We start from the raw sequence: 22,636 nt of genomic DNA, 5'->3' as shown, positions 1-22,636 counted from the left end.
GTTGCAAGAAAAATCTTTTTTTTAATGAGCATTTCAGTGCTGTGATTTAAGTCTCATTTCCTTTTTTGATATTCAATTTGCCTCTTTTTTTTTTTTAACAAAAAGGAGCAATATCCTATCACTAAGAGAGAGACAGATAGACTAAACAAGGAGTTTATGTGATCTAATAAATAGACCAGATGTGCATTCTAAGAATTATCTTCTAATCTAACAGTTGTCAATTAAACAAATATGGTCAGTTGAATACATGGAGCTTTTCTGTACATACTGTGAACCATGGATCAGAAGTCTTGAATTCAAACTTTGGTCAAACACTTCCAACATAAACATTATTTGCACTCACAAATAAAGTACTAATGATCTTCAGTTATAATCTACCATAGCTATCCAAGGGGTGGTGGAGGTGGGAATTGGATTTCACCTGTGGAGAGGCAGTCATAGTGTTTGAAATGTAATTATCAAAGGGAACAAGGAAAATACAATATATTAAATAAACAGAGCATTAAATTATATTGTTCCTTTTGTAAAGCTTCATGACTTCCTTACAGAGTCTAGAATATCCAGATATCATGAATGAATCAGATGCTTATATCACATTGAAATACATAAGGTTCCTGTAGGAAAATAAAACAATCTAAGATCCTTACCTTGATCTCTTTAGCCGTGATTCCTGGCTTTTTTATTATATGGCCATGCTACCTTCAGGAACCAACTAGGAGAGGGGCCAAAACTTTCAATGCCCCAAAACAAATAGCCCCTGTACTAGAAAGGAAACAAGATAATACAGACTCAAACAGCAAGAGATGAACAGAGAGTGGTAGAAACAGCATGTCCTCACTTCGGCCAGCATCAAAGCAGAGGAGACCAAGAACTGAAACTTCAGCCCACAGCCCTCACTACCAAATCTTGCTGTTTCTCATTGCTCATTTTATACTGTTTTCTGCTGGCATCTTTGGAAATTGTAAAAATACAGCCATGTTAGGAATATTAAGCACACAAACACTATAGGGGAGGTAGATCAGTTTTTTTCCATATATTTGTACATGTCCCTCTCGTATAAATATGAGCAGAAAGAATATAGTCAGGTGCTGTATTCAGATACTCAAATATGCATGGATAATTGAATATACCTTGATGGAATTACTTTCACTGAAGTAGGCATGATTTTCAAAAGTAACTTAATATTTTTCTTTGAGGAAATTTATAAACAAACTTCCTGAAAAAGAAATCCAATGAGATTCTGCAATTGATTATGTTGATTTTATTTTAAAAGCAACTGCACTGGAAATTGAAAAATGGCATTCCAGTTGTATATATAATTCTTAGACAGAATATATTATTGAAGTGAAAAAAGAAACTGTTACTCTAAGGACAATCACTAGCTGCTTCAGAGCAGACAGTTTTATAAGCCAGACAGGCAATATGGAAGTGTGGTCGACCAATTGGTACTGTTGTACCTGCGTTCCAGAGAAAATGAATATATTATGTATCTGAATAATCATAGAATAAGACCAGTGACCTCTTCTTTTTCCCATCTGTACAAATCACCTGAATTTTTCATCTGTTACAGACCAATCACAAAACCAAAAGCTTTTTTTGTCTCTTTAACATTAAAAATTTGAACAAAGAAGAAATCTCATCAGATTAACATCTTATTTGTTTCTGGATGTGAAAAGCAAGGGTTACGACTGATACTGCAGACATTTCTGATGGCCACTGGCCAGATGTCTAAGGCAGCTTTATTAACTTGGATATAATTTTTCTTAATTTATACTCAAGGCCAATTCATTGTGTGAAACTGAGTTTTCATTAAAACTAAGGCTGAGGAGTTGCTGTTGTTTTATTGCCATAGGAATGATTGACTATTACTATAGTTTCTGTGGAAAATTACGTTTATGGCATTAGACAGTGATGTTTATGGCAACAGTCTGTTCACCTGTCTGTCAGTTCCTCTGCTAGCATCGTTTAAAGCCATTGACCTACTTCAATCAAATCTGACAGGAAGATACAGTCTCAAAGATAATCACATTCCCCAAAGCGTTGTGAAATGCACTGCCCAGACAGAGGGGAGATAGCCCATCAGAGGACAGAGGAAAAGGCAGGGGAAGTCAGTGGTGTCTCAGGGATGCTGCAGCCAGCCTGGGGACTGGGACCAGGCCCTGGCCGTGCCAATCATTGCCCCTGGCACCAGTCCGACCCAAGCCAAAACACGTTGCCTTCTCCCTGACAGCAGCTAGACTGGAGCAGGGCTGTAACTCAGCAGGGAGCAGCATGGTGAGGGTGTGGGAAGCTGAGTGTTTCTTATTGCACAGTGCTGGGGACAAAAAAGGGTAACTGTAGAGACTAGAGCAGAAAGGAATCTGGAAAAAGCAAGGAGAAACTTAAAGTAGTGCCATGGTGCCTTGTAAGAAATATAGGGGAAGGTAGGAGAGAAAAGGGTTAGGCAGAATGTCAGGGACATTGACAGAAACCCCTAGGAAAGTGGGCCTCATAACTTTGCTCACAAAACAATTTGCTAGTTTCTTACTGAACCTCTCAATAAACAAATTTTCTCTTTCACAGTCAACCCAAAGAGCCCAGGAGAAGGTTATATTTGAAGCTCACTAATGAGCATCTTTAGTCCTCGTTAAGTAGATGTGCTAAAAGCTACTTAAGCTTCTAAAGCTTACAAATATAAACATTTAAATGACCATATCAAACCCTGCATTAGGGCACAGAAAATAGAAAACTGATAAACAAAGTGATTTGTTTTGCTTTCCTAGCTGGATTTGCATAAGCAGCTGTTCTAAATTCTGCTGTGTTGTGTCATTCTTCTTGTTCCTAAAGATGAAGATTTTTTTAAAGTATATAAATTCAGTATAATCTAATTTCATAGGATTATTTCAAGTGAAGAACAATTCATGAGTAGGAGTTGATAAGTTAACATTAAAACTGCCTCATACCCACTTTAATTAACTCGGATTTAAAAAGTATAGATATAGCTCCAGCCTGCAGAATACCAAATTAATGGAAGTGTACTAAGTATGGGGGGAAGCATAGCACATTAGGGATCATTTTGCCTCTTAGTGGAATGCAAAATAGATCAACAGATGTTGCATTATGTAGTAGATGCCTTTATGTCTGATCTATTCCATTTGTTCAGCATGACAGTCTCATAGCAAATGCAGGTTCAACCTTAACAAAGCTCCAACTTCTTTTAAATCTCAAACAGTATTTTTCATTGGTTAAGGTATCCATAGATTCATGCATTCTGAAGACAGAAGATGCATCAGAAAGGCAATTGTATGGAGAAGGCAAAAATGAAGAGCTGCTCTTGGTTTTAATATTTGGATCAAATGTTTCCTCCAAATTAACAACAACAACAAAAAAAGATTATATTGATTTTAAATTCTGCAGATTTATTAGTGCATTTATGGGCTTTTTACAACTGAGAAAAGACACATGCAGCTCTTCCCCAGGCCATCTTCTTTGGCATCTCTCTTTGTTCTGGACAACTAATAAATTCAGAGATGTTCTGAAGAGAACAGAAGCTAGTGTGTAATAGAAAATGGAGCCTTGGGCTCAGATTTTTCCAAAACAGCTGCTGCCATGGCTTGGATTTGTTCTGAACCACCATGAAAAGTCAGAGTGTTAGGGAAAGGTTTGAGAAAAATAAGAAAAATAATGTTCTTTAAATAGAGAGTCCAGAATTTTCAAGATTAGATAAGGATTGACTTTTTCATTTCTCTTTCTACCACTGCAAGGTTATTCAGCAGAGAAACCTTCTCTGCTCCAAAGCCCCTTTGGAGCTACCAGCTACAACAGTTTGATAGGCAGGCATTTTTCTACATGTGCTGGGAATGTCCAAGGCTGCTCCTTTTTCTCCGCCCCCCCCCCCCCCCCCCCCCTTCTAATTTCTGAAGTTCTTTCCTCCTTTTGTCTTGGTTTTCTTCATTTGCTCTTTTCTGGCCTACCCCAGCATCCTCTGGAGCAACAGGATCTGTTTAATAGTTCCCTGAGGACAGGGATGGATGGGACCTTGAGGGGGCACCCAGTGTATCTACTTGCTCCAAATCAGAATCAACAATGGCACCTACAATATTCTCAAAAGGTGTTCTTAAAGACTTACAGTGACTGAGATTTCACTACTTCCATAGCAGTTTTATTCAGATGTTTAACTAACACGCCACTAGAAAGTATTTTTCATTATCTATACTACCTCCCCTTTACAGAAATTTCAGCTCATTACTTTTTGTCTTATCATCAGTAAGCCGTTTATCCCTTTTCCCTTTGAAGCTAATCATGCTTTTCTCGTATTTGCTTTCTGCAAGATTAAAGAAGACATCACTGATGCACCTCTTGGATGTCTAAACAATTGATGGCATCCTATTTCAGCATGTTGCAACTTCGAACAAGGAAATCAAACAGCCATAACATAACTGTTTTTCCTATTTCCAACTCACATTAATCCGGTATTGACGTACAAGGAACTGCAGTAAATCTTCTCTCTAGATACGACTACTGAGTATAATTTCTTTCCCTGGTTGTTTGGGCACAGTCACCGCAGTGATACAGCAATGAGAAATCAGTCAAGTGTGGCTCTTTTTAGTGTAAATCATGTAAGCGCATCCCAGTCTTTTGATTGGATGGGTGCACTGCATCAGAGATAGCCAAATTCCCCTCTGGGGACTACAGCAAAGGAAGGGTGGAAGAAGGAACTTGGTGACCCTTTCCCTGAGATGAAACCATGATTTATAATACTTTTATAAGCTGCTGAGAACCTCACCGCTGAGGAAACGCTGGGAGCAGCTGATGAAATAGCCATGAGTGAAATCAAGCTGTTCCTCTGGTGTTCAGACCCACCTCTAACACACATTCCAGAATTTAAAATCACTATAAGAAGTATTTGAAATGCAGCGATACCTGTAAAAGTAACAGACACTTATTTACAGCATCACCATCAACTTTGACACTTCGAAACTTATAGATTTGTGCAGCCAAATTGTGTCTAAAGATGCTGTACAGATATTAATCTGTGCAATCTCAAGAAAGTAATCGTGGTTTTTTTTTACAAACAACTAATAATGAGGTTAAACCCCTAATTTTTCAAAGTAGTCAAGAATTTTCTATACCCATCTGGGTACAACCCAGACCTAGACTTTGAGATACCCAAGTTCATGGGTTACTGTTGAAAAAAATGTAGCCTATACAAGCTGCTAGCTAAAAACCCCTGGCTTCTAATCTTTCATCTTACTGACAAAGCCATTCATTAACCTTTCCATTTCTACAAAAATAAATGCTGACAGACAGAAAAAACTCCACTTTTTTCTTATATTGTCCAAAACATATACCACGTAACATTTATGTACTGGAGAACAATTGTTTCATGGCATTCATCTTGGAATAATCATGACCACAGAAGAGTGCAACCTTTTGACTCCACTTTGCTAATTCGATAAACCCCTGTCTCCTTGTAACGGGAGGAGACCAGCAGACTAGACTGAAATCTTTGTACATCCACACTTGCAGCTCCCACCGCTCAGATGGATCCAGTTCTGCTCATCAGAAGTGCTGGAAGATGGATGGCTCCTAAGATCCTTCTGCTTTTATTGCTAATCAAGTACTCACCATGCCCTATAACCCCACTGTTAATACATAGCATTGGCATAGGATTTTTTATCCCAATACTGCTGTTGCCATGTGCCACTGAGAAACCCTTTAGACCAACAAAAAAAGATAGACTACGAGAGTTAGAAGTTTTTCTGCCTTCATTGCTACTGAACAGTTTTAGTCCATCATGTTCTCAATTTAGTCTGCTGAAGGCTGAGAGATTAACTCCTCCATTAACACCGCCTGGTGCTGTACATGCTCTGAGTTGCAAAGTGAGCCAGTAGCTCTCCATCTCCTCATCTGCATAGCTGCTGCATGCAGCTCTGCTTACCTCCTTGCCTATTTTACTACAGTATAGTTCATGATGGCTTCATACAGAAGGGCATTTTATTGCAGTTTTGAAGTTATGTTTACCTTTTTTATCTCCAACTGGACGACACAAGAACAAAGCAAACATGACAATAGAAAATACTACAGAAATTACTCTTGAGCCACCTACCGAAAAGGTGATAGAAAGATCTTTTTGATTGCCAGTAAAGTTAATTTCTTCAGGCAAATTGATCTGCTTTACCACAACAATCTTCTGCTCAAACTGAGAAATGTTTTTCAGGCCACTTTGCAAGTCACTGACTCAAAAGAAAACCCGATTGGTCCACTCTAATCACAATTACACTTGGGCAGAAATAGAAGCCATTTATGGACTCCTGTGCCTATGGAAAGACTTATCTACTTACAGAAAGTAGAATTAAGAATGGGCAACAGGCCTCCAGTAGTAGGTTTGGTGAATTTAGCGTGGTCCTAAACTATTGAGGACAGGCTGTGATTTGATGTGCCCTTAAAAACCTCCAGTGATGGAGATTCTGTAACTGCATTTGGCAGTTTATGTTAGTAATTTATTACATCTGTATTTAAAACTTAACTTCTTTCCTATCTAAACTAAGCCCCAGTTTCTGTCATTTAAACTCATTCAAGAATATTGGCAGGAGAAAGTAAAAGGCGAAGATCTTCAGAGAAAAGTAGGAGCAAATATATTTTACAAACGAGGAAAACAATACAAAATTTCCAGTAGCAAACATAATTATACATTTTAAAAATAGAAGGAACCAGTAATCTTTTAAATACTATGTTTCGCAAGTCAAGTATGAGTCCATTGTTTGGACACTTCCACGCCTGGATTTTTAAGTTCTATGTTACCGTAAAGAGTTATTCTTAAAAAAAAAAAAAAAAAAAAAAAAAAAAAATTCAGAAAAAAAGGGCTTTCTTTACTTCAGTAAAATTCTGAAGACTGGAGTAGAATTATCATTTGTAACTTGTCCTCTTTCAGTCACAGGACAAAATACCAGCTGTTTGCAGATGCAATGAAAAAATCTGCTAGAACGTCAAACAAGTTAGTACTTTCCACTTGCACCTAGAGAGACAAATTACAGCTAGGCAGGAAATGTTCAATTCTGAAACTGAATGCTTTTCCTTAGATTTCTTATTCCGCTTCTTTCTCCTCCAAATTTGTGTTCCCTGAATGGTGCTAAATACCTTTCTTATGAACACAAGTAACTGGTCCTCTGTTAGGTGGAAAAAAGACATTACTGATGAAAAATGAATAGTTTAGACAAAGATCTGTTATGCAATGTGATTATACTGCTCTGAATAAAATGTTTAGACTAAAGACTTAACTCTGCTTTATGCATTGAGTGTGTTAGAAAGTAGTATGTTTCCTATTTCCTTGATTCTGTAATTTTGTAGTCTTTTAGTGACTAATCTAGCCTAATTTAATTGGAATTTGATGGATATATATGGAAGTAATGTTTCTGCCTCTGATCATGCCATGGGGATTTGTTCACTAAAGCTGTTTGACATGGTTGTCTCCTCTGTCCCCTGGTAAATACCAGAAGTGGGGGGTTAGAGTATGGGGAAAACTTCAGATTTCAAGTGCAGTTTATGCTGTAGCAGCCTGGACACCTGCACCATCCTGTCTTCTGCCTTACAGTCTGATTTCTTTTCAGCCATGTGTACCCCTTCTTGTTCAGGAGTAAGATTTACAAATCAGTGAGGTCAATATTTGTTTGTCACTAAGCAAAATACTCCAGGGAATGTTTCAAATTTCAGAAGGTCTTTATGTAGTTTATGAAGCCAGAAAAGGCTTGTGTACATCATATATGCAAAACATAAAACCACACAGAATGCCCAAACTGATAGGTTAAGTACACTGAAATCCTTATCCAGCTTCCCCTGATTTTTAGTTTGGAGATATGGTACAATAAAAATTGAGACTGATTCTTAAAATAACACATGTGTATGGCAGGCAACTTTTTTTTTTTTTAACTGATAATTTTATAACTTTTTTTTTTTTATTAGAGAGTTAAAATGGCTAGAACAACTTGCATAATTCTTTTTGATTCCTATCCTCAAACTAATACATAAACTTGGTATAACAAGATGGTAATATATCACTATCGGGGTTTTAAACCAAAATGTAATTTCTCACTCCTAAGTTTTTTTGTTATTTGAAAATGAATATTTTAAAGAACATTATAATACACATTTGATGCATTTGACTGTCTTTGAACTAATCTACCTTGAAACTTGATGCTAAATTTAAAGTTGCACTTGCAAAATGATTTATAAAATGGTAATTATCTTTCCTATCCAGCCTCATCTAAGTAGTTCATAAAGCAATTTCTTTGTAGCTGCCTAATCTGGGACTTTGTTAATCGGCAGCAATTAGAAGCACTGCTCTGCAGATGTTTCTTCTGGTAGCTTCTCCATGACCTGCACTCCTCTTTCAGAGATGCTGAACAAATCTACATCCATTTTAAATTTTTAAACAAAAGCCAACAGCTATAGAGTTCAAGAAACCCTGAGACAGAGATGTTTGTCTTCCAGATGATATTAGCCTTTCTGTATGTGGTCACTGCAGCACTACATCATGCTGATTCCTCTCTTAACAACATACTGATGCCAAGGCAACTGTTAGCTTCCCTTTATTTTGTGTTTCAGAGCATTACTCAGGTTTCAGACACTCCTGTGCTGCTTCAACAGAAACAGAGATAAACTGTTACATATAGAGAATGTAATCTTTGTTTTCTCAGAGAAAGAGCTAAATGTTCAATTGGTAAACTTGTATAGATAGCTTCACTGGCTGCCTTGGGCTAGATAATGTATATCGGCTGTGAATCTAGGACTTTTTAAAGTGGCTTATATAAGAGGCAGTACAAATGAAAGGAATACATTTGTAAAAGAGGGAGGGAAAAAAAATCTATGAAATTATTGTACTCTGTTGGCCTGGTATTTTTCTATTCATGTAAGAATAATTCCACTCATGCTCAATGGCAGTTTATTGCTTTTCAACAGATGCAACGTCATTCACTGCCATTGAGTAACTTCTGAGTTTAGGTGGGAAAATCAACTCTGTTTACTCCTTATGTGAGAAAGAGAGAGCTCAGAAATCCCTATGCACTATATAAATAAGGCTTAGAAGTGGGTGGACTGCTTTGTTTCTAATTATGTTTTGCTTTCTGGTGAGTGGAGATGTGAATGATGAGAAGGACTGGAAGTGAGAAAAATCTGTATATTTGCTTAATTCTGGCAAAATAATTCCATGGAAGCCATGTAGAAATTGTAAAAGAGAAAATACCACTGCAAAAGCCTCCTCATGAACACACGTGATACAAATGGTGCAGAGACCCTGCACTGGTATTTGCCTGACCTAGAGTGTTTCCAGGAGGGTACAGCAGTCTGTGACTGTGCCCTCCTGAGTGCCGGTGCAGGGTTTGTCCCGGGAGCCCACAGCAATGCCTGAGAGCTTGGCACAGCATCGTGACAATGAAGCAGTTTGCCCCTGGTCCTGAGCTGGGGTGATTCCACATTTGTACTAGGAACTAAGACTGGGGTTTTAAACTCCACAACGTAACGAAAAAAGTCTGATTTAAAGTGAAGACAATTTTAAGACCTCATCAAAACCCATAAACACATTCTGTTTAATTTTGCCAAAATGATGTGTAAACTCACTTCTTTTCCTGTGAGAAAGGATTGTTTCTGTTGTTTATAGCTTGCTTTTTAGCCTTCTTTTTGGCTATTACAACTTTCCTTAATATACTGCAAGGGGAGTGATTTATATGGCTAACACTGAAGAATACTGTTTTTAAAATTGTTTTTTTACATTCTTTTGTCCTAAGTGATTTCATAAATATTTTTGCAGAAGCACACACAAAAAAAATCAGTGTGGCACAGCTTTCAGCTGCTGATATTCTTTTCCCTCTAGTGCCACTGCTTGGGTATAAGGAAGTGTATTATTATTCATTGAGATATACTGCCATGTGACATTTTAAAAGCACCTCAGTAAAGGTTATTGAGTTATTTATAAAATCTACAATGAAATTAGACAACCTATATAAATCAGTCTGTCATAATGTTTGCATCATCTACTGAAAGATAAAGACAATAAAAATCCATAGGAAAGCAAAAAGTACTTGCCATCCAGAGCAATTTACTAATTGGAAAACAAAAAAAATTATCCACATTGTGTCTTGTCAGCAAAAATTCCTCTCTTTGATTCCAGCAATTCAAAGCCAAAATGCAAGGTTGAAGACATAGATTCAGGTTGCATTACTGGACTCTAAAATTAATTTTAATGCAACAGTCTAGATATTTGATTAGTCTGCATGATTATAATTTATTTCTGGACATTACTGCTTGTTAAATGTTCCAATTGCTTTGGGCAAACTTTATGAAGTTGTCCTCTCTTTCACTATCCAACTGCGATAAACCTCATTGCTTGGCTAAAGAAAGCTGCTTTGGATGCCAGCTAACTCACAACACTGCTTTACTTGTCTTGAGGAGTGCCAGGGAGAAGTGCTTGCAGAGGCTGATATTTAAGAACCTCTGAGCAGTCTCAGCAACCCTGGAGACCTGTGAGCACTTACTTAACTCTTCTAAAAGGCAAGCCCAAGAGACTAAGAATTGAATCTGTAGCTCCACATAATGTTTAACCATGTCAGGGCAGTAAAAAGCACTTTCACAAAGTGGCTTATATTGCGTGTGTCTATAACCTCAGCCGTTGCAAGCTTTCTGTCTTATTTGCCCTCATTCACCCCTACAGCATTTAAGTGCACTCTGTTCAATTTCTTTATCTCTACACCACTAAAAACATCTACTAAGAATGAAACATTCAGCACAGCTTTATATTCAGAACTAGTGCTGCAAACATTAATATAGTCCTTACTCTTCTTTCTCAAGAATGTATAATTGACATTTTATCTCTGTATTGAATAAACAAAACAAGCACAAATTTGACATCCAGCAATTTTAAATTTATTTTCTCTGATGTAAGTCTATATATCACCTATTTTCTTCAGATTCAACAATAACTCCAATTATATTTTCATGTGTCCAGGTTTTCACTAATCTAAAGGATCTAACTAAACATGGGAATTGGCTAATTTTTGCACCTTTTAATATATTGCTTTTTATTCAGGGTACAACCTATTCTCATTATTTCCACCAAAAGGAATAATTTTTTTTGTTAATAACAGGGTCAGTATTTTGAGTACAGACAGAAGTCCCCAATTTAAACTATACCTTCATACTAGAAGAACTACAAATGACAAGATGTTTTTCTTACCATAATGAGGAATTATTGCCCAAGCCATTGCAGAAGCGTAGATGCCGCCAATCATCCAAAACATACAGAGCCAACTCAGGTGCTCGCCTCGTTTCTCCCGAGCAAGCACTTCCGAAAAATAGGAGAAGACTGTTGGCACAGCTCCACCGATCCTAAAAGGAGATACAGATCATGGATTAAAACGAGAGAGTAAAAGCTTGTTGAAGTTTGAACAAGCCCATAGCTGCAGTCATTGAAAACCCAAACTACAAGCAGCCTTTCCGGCAAGAGTGTTTTTTCTCAAATTACACCATGTATTGGGGAACTCTTGAGGAAACTTTCACCAGTTTAGACATAATTTTTGTCAAATATTTCATTGAAAACTCCATGTACAATTTGTTGCATTCAGTGTTTCAAGGGGATGATCAGTGTGCCAGCCACTGGAACAGAAACCATCACAAAGTGTTGACTTTCACCATTACAAACATCCTGAAATCATGGCAGTCTACTGACAAGTGGCACTGCTTTTAACTGAAAATACTAGTCATTTTCCTGAAGAATAATAGATATTTCTCTAAGTCTTACCTCCCATGCTTTAGGTATTCAAGAAGTGACTAATTGCCAACTATGTTACTAATATGTTTTATTTCACACATATTTAAAAAGATGTCCTATTCAGTTGCACTACATGATTTGCTAAGCCCATGCTGGCTTTTTACTTAAGTTTTTTATGAAAAGCCTGTGCATTCATATAATATTCCGTTTTTCACATGGTAAAAATAAACACTGTCTGAAGGTTAGTTGGACAAAAAAAAGAGTTCAACTTGGTTTTACAAAAATTAGAGTGACTCAAATTATGTACCATTTTCAGTACCAGCTTCTGGATCATCTTTTACTGTCTTTACCTCTCCACTACCAATGCAAGCTGTCAAATGTTCCACAACAGGACAAGTCCTTGTGGATTTTATTTTTCCTGCTGAAGAAAATACCTGTGAAGCTTGAAGAGATGTTCTCACATACCAGATTACATACTTTAAAGCAGTATCTTGCATGTTTTGAATTTTTAACTGAATTTTAAAGATAAATGCATATTTATGCTGTCATCTGGGAGCTGCCAAACTGGGAACAAAAAGAAGGAAGCTTGAAACACATTAAAAAAAATATTAAAAAGGAAAAATGAATACAGAAATGGTATTTCACTCCTAAGAAAATTCAGTGCCATAGCAATACGGTTTATTTTACAATGTCTTCAGGTGCAGCAATGAAATACTGGATTCAGCTGTTATACTTGTTTATGGCTCTGCTGTTTTGTCAATTCCTTCTAGACAGCTCTTCATGAAGTACCGCTGGTCAGCTCTTAGCTTTACAATAAATGTTTCCTGTAGTTGAGCCTTTTAGCTCTTACACTATCTGCCAGTTCTGCAAAGGTTTATACCTCCATGATTTGTTAGACATACAGCTAACAAGGGCTGTATCTCATTTATTCTCATGAGTGAAAACACTAAAAGCCTTTACTAGTGACCTGACCTGTCACAGGCAACGGGAAACATTGTCCTTGGAGGTTATCCTGGAAGCCCAGGGTGAGGAATGCTGGAAGGGACATGGACAAGGGCGGAATCACAGCTCATTTTGCTGTGATAGGGAAGCCCTGCTGCCTCAGTGGTGCTATGGACGTGGGTCTCCAGTTCCCAAATTATAAGCAGATTACAGCTATGATTTCTTATCCTCAGGGCTTAGGCACAGCTTTGAGTTGCAATCCTACAATATTGCCCAAATACATTACTCATGGATCTAATTAAAGATCTTCTAATGTAAAAAATTCACTAGCAGAACAAGAAACAAGGTCTTCCTCTTTCCTGCCTAAGCTGGGAAGTGCTGATGAGGAGTTATATGTGCCCACTTTCAAGAAGAACTAGATTAATAGATTGCTCATGGCATGTAGGATAGTATCATTCATGCAATAACACCCTACCTAAAGAGAATAATTTTTGGTAAGACAGAGCTTTTTTCTCTGATTTCTTCTGCTCATTAAGAAAAGTATAGAGAGTGGTAAGTAAATATATGTTTGGTAATTTTCCTGTTCTATTACCCAATCTGTTCTTCTAAATTTAGAATTTTCTTCATTTCATACGTTTCTCCATGAAGTACAGAATCATCTCGCTATTTTATAATGCAGATATTATGGTAGTAAATATAGCCTGAAACTGTCTGTGCTATATAGCACAATTAATAATAAATCACGTTGAACACCTTAATAGTTTTCCTGTTGCAAAGTGCTTGAAAACATTCTCTATGAAGGGCTTATTTCAGGTGAATACAGTTCTTATGCTTATGAAATTCAAGAGTCAACGTATAATCTTCTTTAAATCTCCCTTAAATTTCCTAGGCTGGAATTCCGATGAAGTGGGGCTTGTGGAGAGTTTCCAGTGGGTGGAGGAAGTCATGCATCTGTAGGTCATACAAACGTTCGTGGGATGATGGCTTAGGAAATGGGTGGATGCTTCAAGTGAAAAGAACATACCCTCTCTTAATGTCATAAAATGCACAGAGATCCTGACCAAAGGCAGCAAAAAACCTCATCTCTTACCTGTCAGCACGAACCAACTGTACCATGGAGGATGGGATGTTGATGCTGCTTTAGTGTTTAAAACTGATGCAGGTGGGTTGACTCATATGCTATGTTCTAAAGGTCCTCCAAGGCTACAGAAGAAACGTTGTCTATACTGACCAACTTAATAGGGCAAGTTTTCTAAGAAATAGACCTTTTAGATGTGTAAGAGGAATTTTGGAGCCAGCAAACCAAAAGGTATATTTAGGATATGTAAATAAACAGAAAAAAAAAAATAACCAGCTTTGAAAAAAACCAGTTTTTCTGTTTCATCTGATGTGATTAATTTGACACTCACAGTGAGTACACCAACAGGCTAAGAAAAGCTTAAAAGTCTGGTTACTACGTTCATATTGATTAAACACTGAAAATAGCTTGTCTACTGTCTAAAGGAGAAATAAAGGATGTATTTTCACCTTACAGACAACAGCTGCTATGTAGAGTTGTAGGTCTCTGTTTCATAGCAACTGTGTAGTAAAATGTGTTGTGCGCTTCTTCGCACCTTAAATATGTGAATGGAAAACTTACTTCTCAGCTGGTTAAATTCTTCCTTGGGGCCTCATGTAAATGTAGAGCGATACTGCTAGAAGTTTTTAGGATACCCGTACCTAAAAAGCTCTTCCTATGTCACAAAGCTATTACAATGAGTAAAAAACTATTATGAAAATCTTAGGGAGGCTAATCAGCAGCTGAATTGGAGGAGAGAAGAGGGAGATGGAGAGGAAGCATCCTGCTGCAGAAGACTGTTCTTTTGCTCTTATGCTGGACAATCTTAGGGTGGCAGCAGCCATGCCTTGACTCCCTAAAACTTCCTCCCAAATACAGAGCAAGTGACAGCAGAAAGGGAGAGCAGAAGAACTACAGCTGTTATCACACCAAACAACAACGAGGAAACTCCTTGAAAACTGTGTGGACCTAGAGAACATTTTTAAGGAGCAAAGAAATTTCTGTTTGACTCTTGCAGAAATTGTAATGTGTGCTTAGTACCACAGCCATTTACTATTATAGAACTAATGTGGTATGTGGTATACTGAACATTGCTTGCAGAAGCATAAACTACCTCTCAAAGACTTGTGCAAGAGAAGATCAGAACAACTCTGACTTCTTCCATCTTTCACTTGTGAGGATCTTTCACATACTTTAGCAGCTATTGCACATTATGAATTAATTCACCAAATGTTCATACTACCCCCCCATATCACCCAACAGCTGCAAGGAAGAATGCACTTTCTATAGTAAAAAAAATCCTACGCTAGATCCCACTTTCACTTACACTCATATTAGCCCTTAATAATTTAGTGGCTCCAGGTGACCCCTTCCGTATTTACATGGAGGGAACAGAATTTGATTCTCATTATTTTTATATTACAAGTTTGAAAGCAGACTGCCTCTTCAGTATCCCACCAACATTGTGGAAATGGATGGTGGCATGCACAGGAGGGAATTCCAAATAAAATCAAAGGCAGAGTTGCCACTGATTTTGAATTAGGAAGATGTCATCTTTTGTTTTATGGGAAATGCAAACACTATTTTCCCACAGAATACAGTATGAAGTCTGCCTCTGGCAATTAGTTGTTTTGATACAGTGGGCTGTTTGCTCTTATTGTGTTTATAAATTATATGGCTCATCCTCATTTGTAGAAAAGAATTTGATACATGGAACTACATTCTTCTTTTCACATGTCTGCAAGTGCAGATGAAAAGCCGGTGAAAAATGTGCTGACTTGAGAAGAATGTTTATTCTAAAAAATGGGCAAGATTTTAACTTTCTTAAATACAAATGATTCAAGCAAACTGAAGTTTTACATCTTATCTGTTATTCATGTGTGATATTTCTTCAGTCATCATAGCCAAAGCAGTGGACATAAACTTTCTAGCCACAGATCATGAAGGGGAGTCCATGCATTACTTTTAAAGGGTCACAAAAAGTATCTACGAAATGCAAATTAACTATACAGGGTTTTTATACCTCCACTGGAAAATTGTGTAGAGTCTGAACATTTTTTTAAAAGATTAAAAAAACACTGGTCTAAATCTCTGGGTGGTAACTATCTCCAGAATAACAGATTCTGTAATGAGGCACAGTCTAATACTAGCAGGAGGCAAAACTTTGTTGAGCTTGGCTCAACACCATAAAATAAACCCACTCTATAAGGATCATTCTCTGCACCTAAAACAACAGGATGCATTCCTTCAGCCTTGTCTTTTTAAATAAATATGTAGGAATATATGTAAGAAAAATGCTTAATAAACAGCAAGAGCCTTTTTCTACTGCACATATTGCTCCATATGTGGAAAGAATGGCATAAATGTCAGTCAAAAAATGACAAATGTCAGTCATGATCTTTTTCAGTTATTTTTCATCTTCTGTAATAAGCCCCATCAGAAGTAGGCAGAACAAGAGTAGAATGCATATTTTTTTGGTGTTTTCTCAGAGACATGTAATTCAATTGGAAGGAAATACCAACTAATCAGCATATTGTTATCCTTTTTGACACAAAAGATGAGTCAGTTTTGGAGCCTTATGGGTTGCTTCTGTTTGGAGAAAAAATCAATGACTGAACATGTTGTTTGATGCCATCCTAGTTATAGAGAATGTACACAGTCTGCCTCAAAATTCTTATTTTACTCCTACTTCTTACTCCATTTTTTTCAGGATTATGTTCTTAACATATTTCTAGCTACATTTTTAGGTTTTGGCTACTTCTTTCTGTCTGCTTTTTCTCATATACAGACTCATACACCCAGAGTCCTCTACTGTCTGGTACCTATGCCCTGCAGCTGCATTTAGTCTCTAGTGAAAACCATCTCCTACATAGTTCAGCTTCCACTCAGCATACATATGGCCTGTGTTTTGGGAGTTAGGTCATATTTGCTCAGTTCTATTACTTCAAAAAAAGAGTTATACTGTTTCTTCTATCTATTCACAAGGAAGGGTGGCTCCTTATCCAACATTTTGATGCAATTTTTAAATTATTATTATTATTTTAGATTCAAAAAGAACAAGAGTTATTTGGGGGAGGGGGGGAATGATGATCCAGAAATAAGCAACTGATCTAATCCCACTTTTCAGCAAAAGAAGGTCCAATTTCTGACCCCAGAAAATCATCCAAACTGAAAGCTATGCTTTTACAATGTTATTTCTGTACAAGCTCTATTCATGTTTGTTCTGTGAAATTATGGGGAGGGTGAAACCAAAAAGATTTAAGTGATGCACCTTAGGAGAGTAGGATTCAGTGAAACAAACAATAAGCTAAGCTACATTTGCATTTTCTTTGTCACAAACAAAGATGATAAATGCCTGCTAATCTACCTTCAGAGCTGTGATTTGTCACAACAGATTTTGGCAACTGCACAGTGTGACAGCTGGGATGAAAACACTTCTGCGAGGCATCCAGGAACCTCTGGCTTCAGATAGAAGCCTTTGTTTATTTGCAGATTCACTAGCCAAAGGGGCTTGAACTGCAAAAGCATACCAAGAATAGAGATAATTAGGAAAAAAACCCTTACAGAATACTAAATGCACAAGGCAGGATAATGTTCTTCTGAAATACATTGTCTTCTTCTTTTTCAAACTTGGACAACATCCAGACTAAAATTAAAGATAGTGTCTGTGTGAGATGGCATTTGCAAGTTGTCACCTTGTTATTTGCCATTTGTTAAACAGTGATAGAGCTCAAAACACAGGTTCAGTGTTACACTCCTGAGGTTTGGAAACAGCCTACCACCCTTTGTCCTTCTGTCCAATTGCATCTACTCTTCCCTCTTATTATTAACAGTTCTCTGCCCCCACTACCACAAGTCTTATTAAAAAACATCTCTGTTGTTTTTCTTTCAGAACTACCATGACAGACTGGCAAAGTATCTAAGAGTGAGCAGCCAGATTGACCAGTTCCCCTTGAGAACTGCTGGATAAACCCCTTCAAACTGCATCACACTATAGGCTAAGCTTTGCTGATCATTCTACCCATGTTTAAATACAAGTGACTCTTTGGACTAAGTATATTAGAGAAGTTGCCTTTCAGGTACACACATGGCCTGTATGTTGTTAATAGCAAGAGAGTCCTTGTGAGAAAGATTCATGTGATTATTTACTGAACACTACAGTACTGTCAGTTCTGGTGGAAGCTGAACTGATGAGTAAATAATTCACTCCCTAAATTTACCCAACAGTTTTTTAAAAAATCAAGTCAAATTTGATGTCAAATTCAAGCACATAATTGCGAAGAATTTGCCTGCAGTAATTGCTCAGCTAGATATGTCAGATAAATTGCTTTTAGATCTGCCAGTATCGGTAATCACAAAATCATTGTTTATGAACACGTTCTTTTGCAGATCTTCTTCTTCTTCTTCTTCTTCTTCTTCTTCTTCTTCTTCTTCTTCTTCTTCTTCTTCTTCTCTTTCATTGCTCTTTTCAAGTTTTTACTTTAAAGGCAGATATCATAGTGGGAGGCTGTTATAGACCACCCAACCAGGATGAAGAGGCAGACAAAATATTCTGTAAGCAGCTGGGAGAAGTCTCATAATCACAAGCCCTTGTTCTCGTGGGGGACTTCAACTTACCAGATGTCTGCTGGAAATACCATACAGTGGAGAGGAGACAGTCTGGGAGGTTCCTGGCATGTGTGGAGGATAACTCCCTGACACAGTTGGTGAGGGAGCCAACTAGGGAAGGCACCCCACTGGACCTGTTGTTTGTGAACAGAGGAGGACTTGCGGGTGATGTGACAGTTGGAGGCCATGTTGGGCACAGCGATCATGAAATGATAGAGTTTTTGATTCTTGAAGTAAGGAGGGGGTTTAGCAGAGCTGCTACCCTGGACTTCCAGCAGGCAGACTTTGTTCTGTTTAGGAGCTTGGTTGACAGAGTCACTTGGGAGGCAGTCCTGAAGGGCAAAGGAGTCCAGGAAGGCTGCACATTCTTCAAGAAGGAAATCTTAAAGGCACAGGAGCAGGCCTTCCCCATGTGCTAAAAGACAAGACAGCAGGGAAGAAGACCAGCCTGGCTGAACCGAGAGCTTTGGCTGAAACTTGGGGAAAAAAGAAGAGAGTTTATGACCTTTGGAAGAAGGGGCAGGCAACTCAGGAGGACTACAAGGATGTTGTGAGGTTATGCAGGGAGAAAATTAGAAGGGCCAAGGCCCAACTAACACTTCATCTGCCATAAAATACAATTTAAATTGTTTCTATAAATACATTAGCAACAGAAGGAGAGTTAAGGAGAATCTCCATCCTTATTGGATGCGGGGCCAAACATAGTGACAAGGGATGAAGAAAGGGCTGAGGTACTTAATGCCTTCTTTGCCTCAGTCTTTAATAGTAAGACCAATTGTACTTGGGGCACCCAGCCCCCTGAGCTGGAAGGCAGGGACGGGGAGCAGAATGAAGCCCCTATAATCCAAGGGGAAATGGTTAGCAAACTGCTACACCACTTAGACGCACACAAGTCTACGGGGCCAGGTGGAATCCACCCAAGAGTACCGAGGGCGCTGGCGGAAGTGCTCGCCAAAGCTACTTTCCATCATTTGTCAGCAGTCCTGGCTAACCAGGGAGGTCCCAGTTGACTAGAGGTTAGCAAATGTGATGCCCATCTACAAGAAGGGCTGGAAGGAGGATCCAGGGAACTACAGGCCTGTCAGCCTGACCTTGATGCTGGGGAAGGTTATGGAGCAGATCATCTTGAGTGCCATCGCACAGCACATACAGGACAACCAGGCGCTGAGGCCCAGTCAGGGTAGGTTTATGAAAGGCAGGTCCTGCTTGACCAACCTGATCTCCTTTTATGACAAGGTGGCATGCTTAATGGATGAGGGAAAGGCTGTGGATATTGTCTAACTAGACTTTAGTAAAGCCTTTGATACCATTTCCCACTGCATTCTCCTCGAGAAACTGGCTGCTCATGGCTTGGACAGGTGTATGCTTTGCTGGGTAAAAAACTTGCTGGATGGCCTTGCCCAAAGAATTGTGGTGAATGGAGTTAACCCCAGTTGGCGGTGGGTCACAAGTGGTGTTCCCCAGGGCTCAGTTTTGGGGCAAGTTCTCTTTAATATCTTTATCAGTGATCTGGACGAGGGGATCGAGTGCACCCTCAGTGAGTTTGCAGATGACACCAAGTTGGGAGGGAGGGTTGATCTGCTTGAGGGTAGGAAGGCTCTACAGAGGGATCTGGACAGGCTGGATTGATGGGCCAAGGCCAATTGTATGAGGTTCAACAAGGCCAAGTGCCGGGTCCTGCACTTGGGTCACAACAACCCCATGCAGCGCTACAGGCTTGGGGAAGAGTGGCTGGAAAGCTGTCTGGTGGAAAAAGACCTGGGAGTGCTGGTTGACAGCCGGCTGAATGTGAGCCAGCAGTGTGCCCAGGTGGCCAAGAAGGCCAACGGCATCCTGGCCTGTATCAGAAACAGTGTGGCCAGGAGGAGCAGGGAGGTGATTGTTCCCCAGTACCTGGCACTGGTGAGGCCACACCTCGAGTACTGTGTCCAGTTTTGGGACCCTCACTACAGGAAAGACATTGAGGTGCCGGAGCGTGTCCAGAGAAGGGCAACCAAGTTGGTGAAGGGCCTGGAGCACAAGTCTTATGAGGAGCAGCTGAGGCAACTGGGGTTGTTTAGCCTGGAGAAGAGGAGGCTGAGGGGAGACCTTATCGCTCTGTACAACTCCCTGAAGGGGGGTTGTAGTGAGGTGGGTGCTGGTCTCTTCTGTCAGGTGGCTGGAGATAGGACGAGAGGAAATGGCCTCAAGATGCACCAGGGGAGGATTAAATTGGATATTAGGAAAAATTTCTTCATGGAAGGGATTCTCAAGCATTGGAACAGGCTGCCCAAGGAAGTGGTTGAGTCACCATCCCTCCAGGTATTTAAAAGATGTGTAGATATGGTGCTTAGAGCCATGGTTTAGTGGTGGACTTGGTAGTGTTACATTAACAGTTGGACTCGATGATCTTAAAGGTCTTCTCCAACCTGAATTATTCTATGATTCTACACTTTTTCTTTTGATAGTTTTCTGTCATGTAGGCTCTCTACCTTATTTACATGTTTCCCTTGTCTAGTCTTTCTCTCCCTTTTGTATAATCTTCCTTTCCTCATAAGAATACTGTTCTCTTCTCCTAACAGTCTTAGGAAAGACAACTTCTCTCCCAGCTATGCCAGGTTTACATTAGTGAACCTTTACCCACAGCTGAAGCTTCAAGGGCTGGATCAAAGCTATTTGGAAAGCTCAGACCTTGCCAGCTGCTTTCTTGGCTTGACTGAGAAGTGTATCTACCCTTTTGGCATACACTATGAGCTTTGAAGCCAGTCACCTGCAGAGCTATTCATTAGATCGCGGTGTAAGAACACTAACAGCCTGGGTGGGAGACAGCTGGGAGCTGCAGAGGAATTAGAGGTGGCAGAGTGAGAGGACACAAGGTGGTTCATGAGAAAGTGGAGCAAGAGGGTATGAAAAGATAAGTACGACATAATGCTAAATACTGATGACACACAATTATAAAAGCAGCCTGTTGGTCCAGATCTGGAGTTCCTGAAGGCAACAGCTTGTGTAGGCCAACGATCTTGTGCTGTGTCCACATGGTCCCTATCTCTGCTGGAACATTTTTACAGTTGTTATGCATACAGACCTCTTGCATGTCCTTCCTGTCTTGGCCATTAAGAGGAGGGAGATATAGGACACTAAGAGTTTCTCGCCACTGTACATAATAAACAGAAGTGGTAGTAAAAGTCAGCATGGGTGGATTTACACAGGCAATCACCTCAAAACTGCTAGTCACAAGAAACTTCATGCACAGTTTTGGATTTTTGCTAACCATTGATTCCTTGCAAGAGTGTGGAAGAGTTTAAAGAAAGATCTAAATGATGAGTTTAGTACTACTACATTGACACCGGGACTCTTTGGTAGATCCCAGTAATGTGGAAGGAGTACTGCAGGTAGCTTTAGAGATATTTTGTGAGAAGGATTAAGAAAGCTGTCTGAAGGTGAGTCTCAGACTTAATGAAGTATAGTCTAAAGTCTTCTGGAAAAGAAACTATACGGCAGAACATCTCAAGAGAGACTCTTATTCACAACAGGCAACAGGTAGGGAAAAGGCACCTTAATAGCTTCTAGTTACATAAGTTAACCACATCTAAGCTGTATTTCCTAATATTTCTGAGGGTTTGGAGAAGATATTTGGCCAAACTGGCAATTTTGGCAAGTTAAAAGAACTCTCTGTAGTCTGGACATAATGTCTGGTTTGTACAATAGGACACATTTATTTAACATTTTTTACTTTGCTCATGAAAAAGAATTGGTTTCATCCTGGAGCAAACATATGAGGTTGTCTGAAGAATTTCTAAACTGTAGTTCATCTCAGGTTATTTATTTCAGCTAGCTTTTTACCACATGAATACTTTGATTACTCTTAGAAGTAACATTTTGGCTGGATAAGCATGATACGTTTTCCCAAATTATATAATCTTTGGTTATTTCAAAGAAACCAAATGAAATTTGCTAGAATACAAATATATAGTGCACTTTTAAGCACTTTATTCTAAACTGAGTTGTTGTACTTAGAAAAACTGCATTTGAAATTATCTAAAACTATCAAAAGTATTACATTGAATAAATACAATTTTTTTTGTAATAGAAGTTAGATAAAATTCTCTAGCTGAGAATAATATTTCACAGTGGCAGTGTTGAATAGGCAACAACTCCAGTTCCATTCAAGTTAACAGCGATGTTATGAGTCATGTTCTGGTATTAGAGAAACTTTCCTTTGACAATTTCAAAGACAGATGTGACAAGATGCTTTTTGATGATAAATCTTTGCACATTCCCCCAATGGCTAATGATGAATGCAGCTCACA

At 38.8% G+C, this 22,636-nt stretch overlaps 1 protein-coding gene across 1 annotated transcript in view; it reads right to left on the bottom strand.

The window, feature by feature from the left end:
- The window catches only part of SV2C (synaptic vesicle glycoprotein 2C), a 122,457-nt gene that overhangs the window by 44,666 nt on the left and 55,155 nt on the right, over positions 1-22,636 (bottom strand). Inside the window, exon 4 of the mRNA XM_030005150.2 lies at positions 11,207-11,358. Coding sequence (XP_029861010.1) covers positions 11,207-11,358 — 152 coding nt within the window. The remainder of the gene's footprint in view (positions 1-11,206; positions 11,359-22,636) is intronic.

The sequence above is a fragment of the Aquila chrysaetos genome, chromosome Z (assembly GCF_900496995.4).
Source record: "Aquila chrysaetos chrysaetos chromosome Z, bAquChr1.4, whole genome shotgun sequence".
In the NCBI taxonomy this organism is placed as follows: Eukaryota; Metazoa; Chordata; class Aves; order Accipitriformes; family Accipitridae; genus Aquila; species Aquila chrysaetos.
Note: the sequence above shows the minus strand (reverse complement) of the source record. Positions and strands in the feature narration are given on the sequence as shown.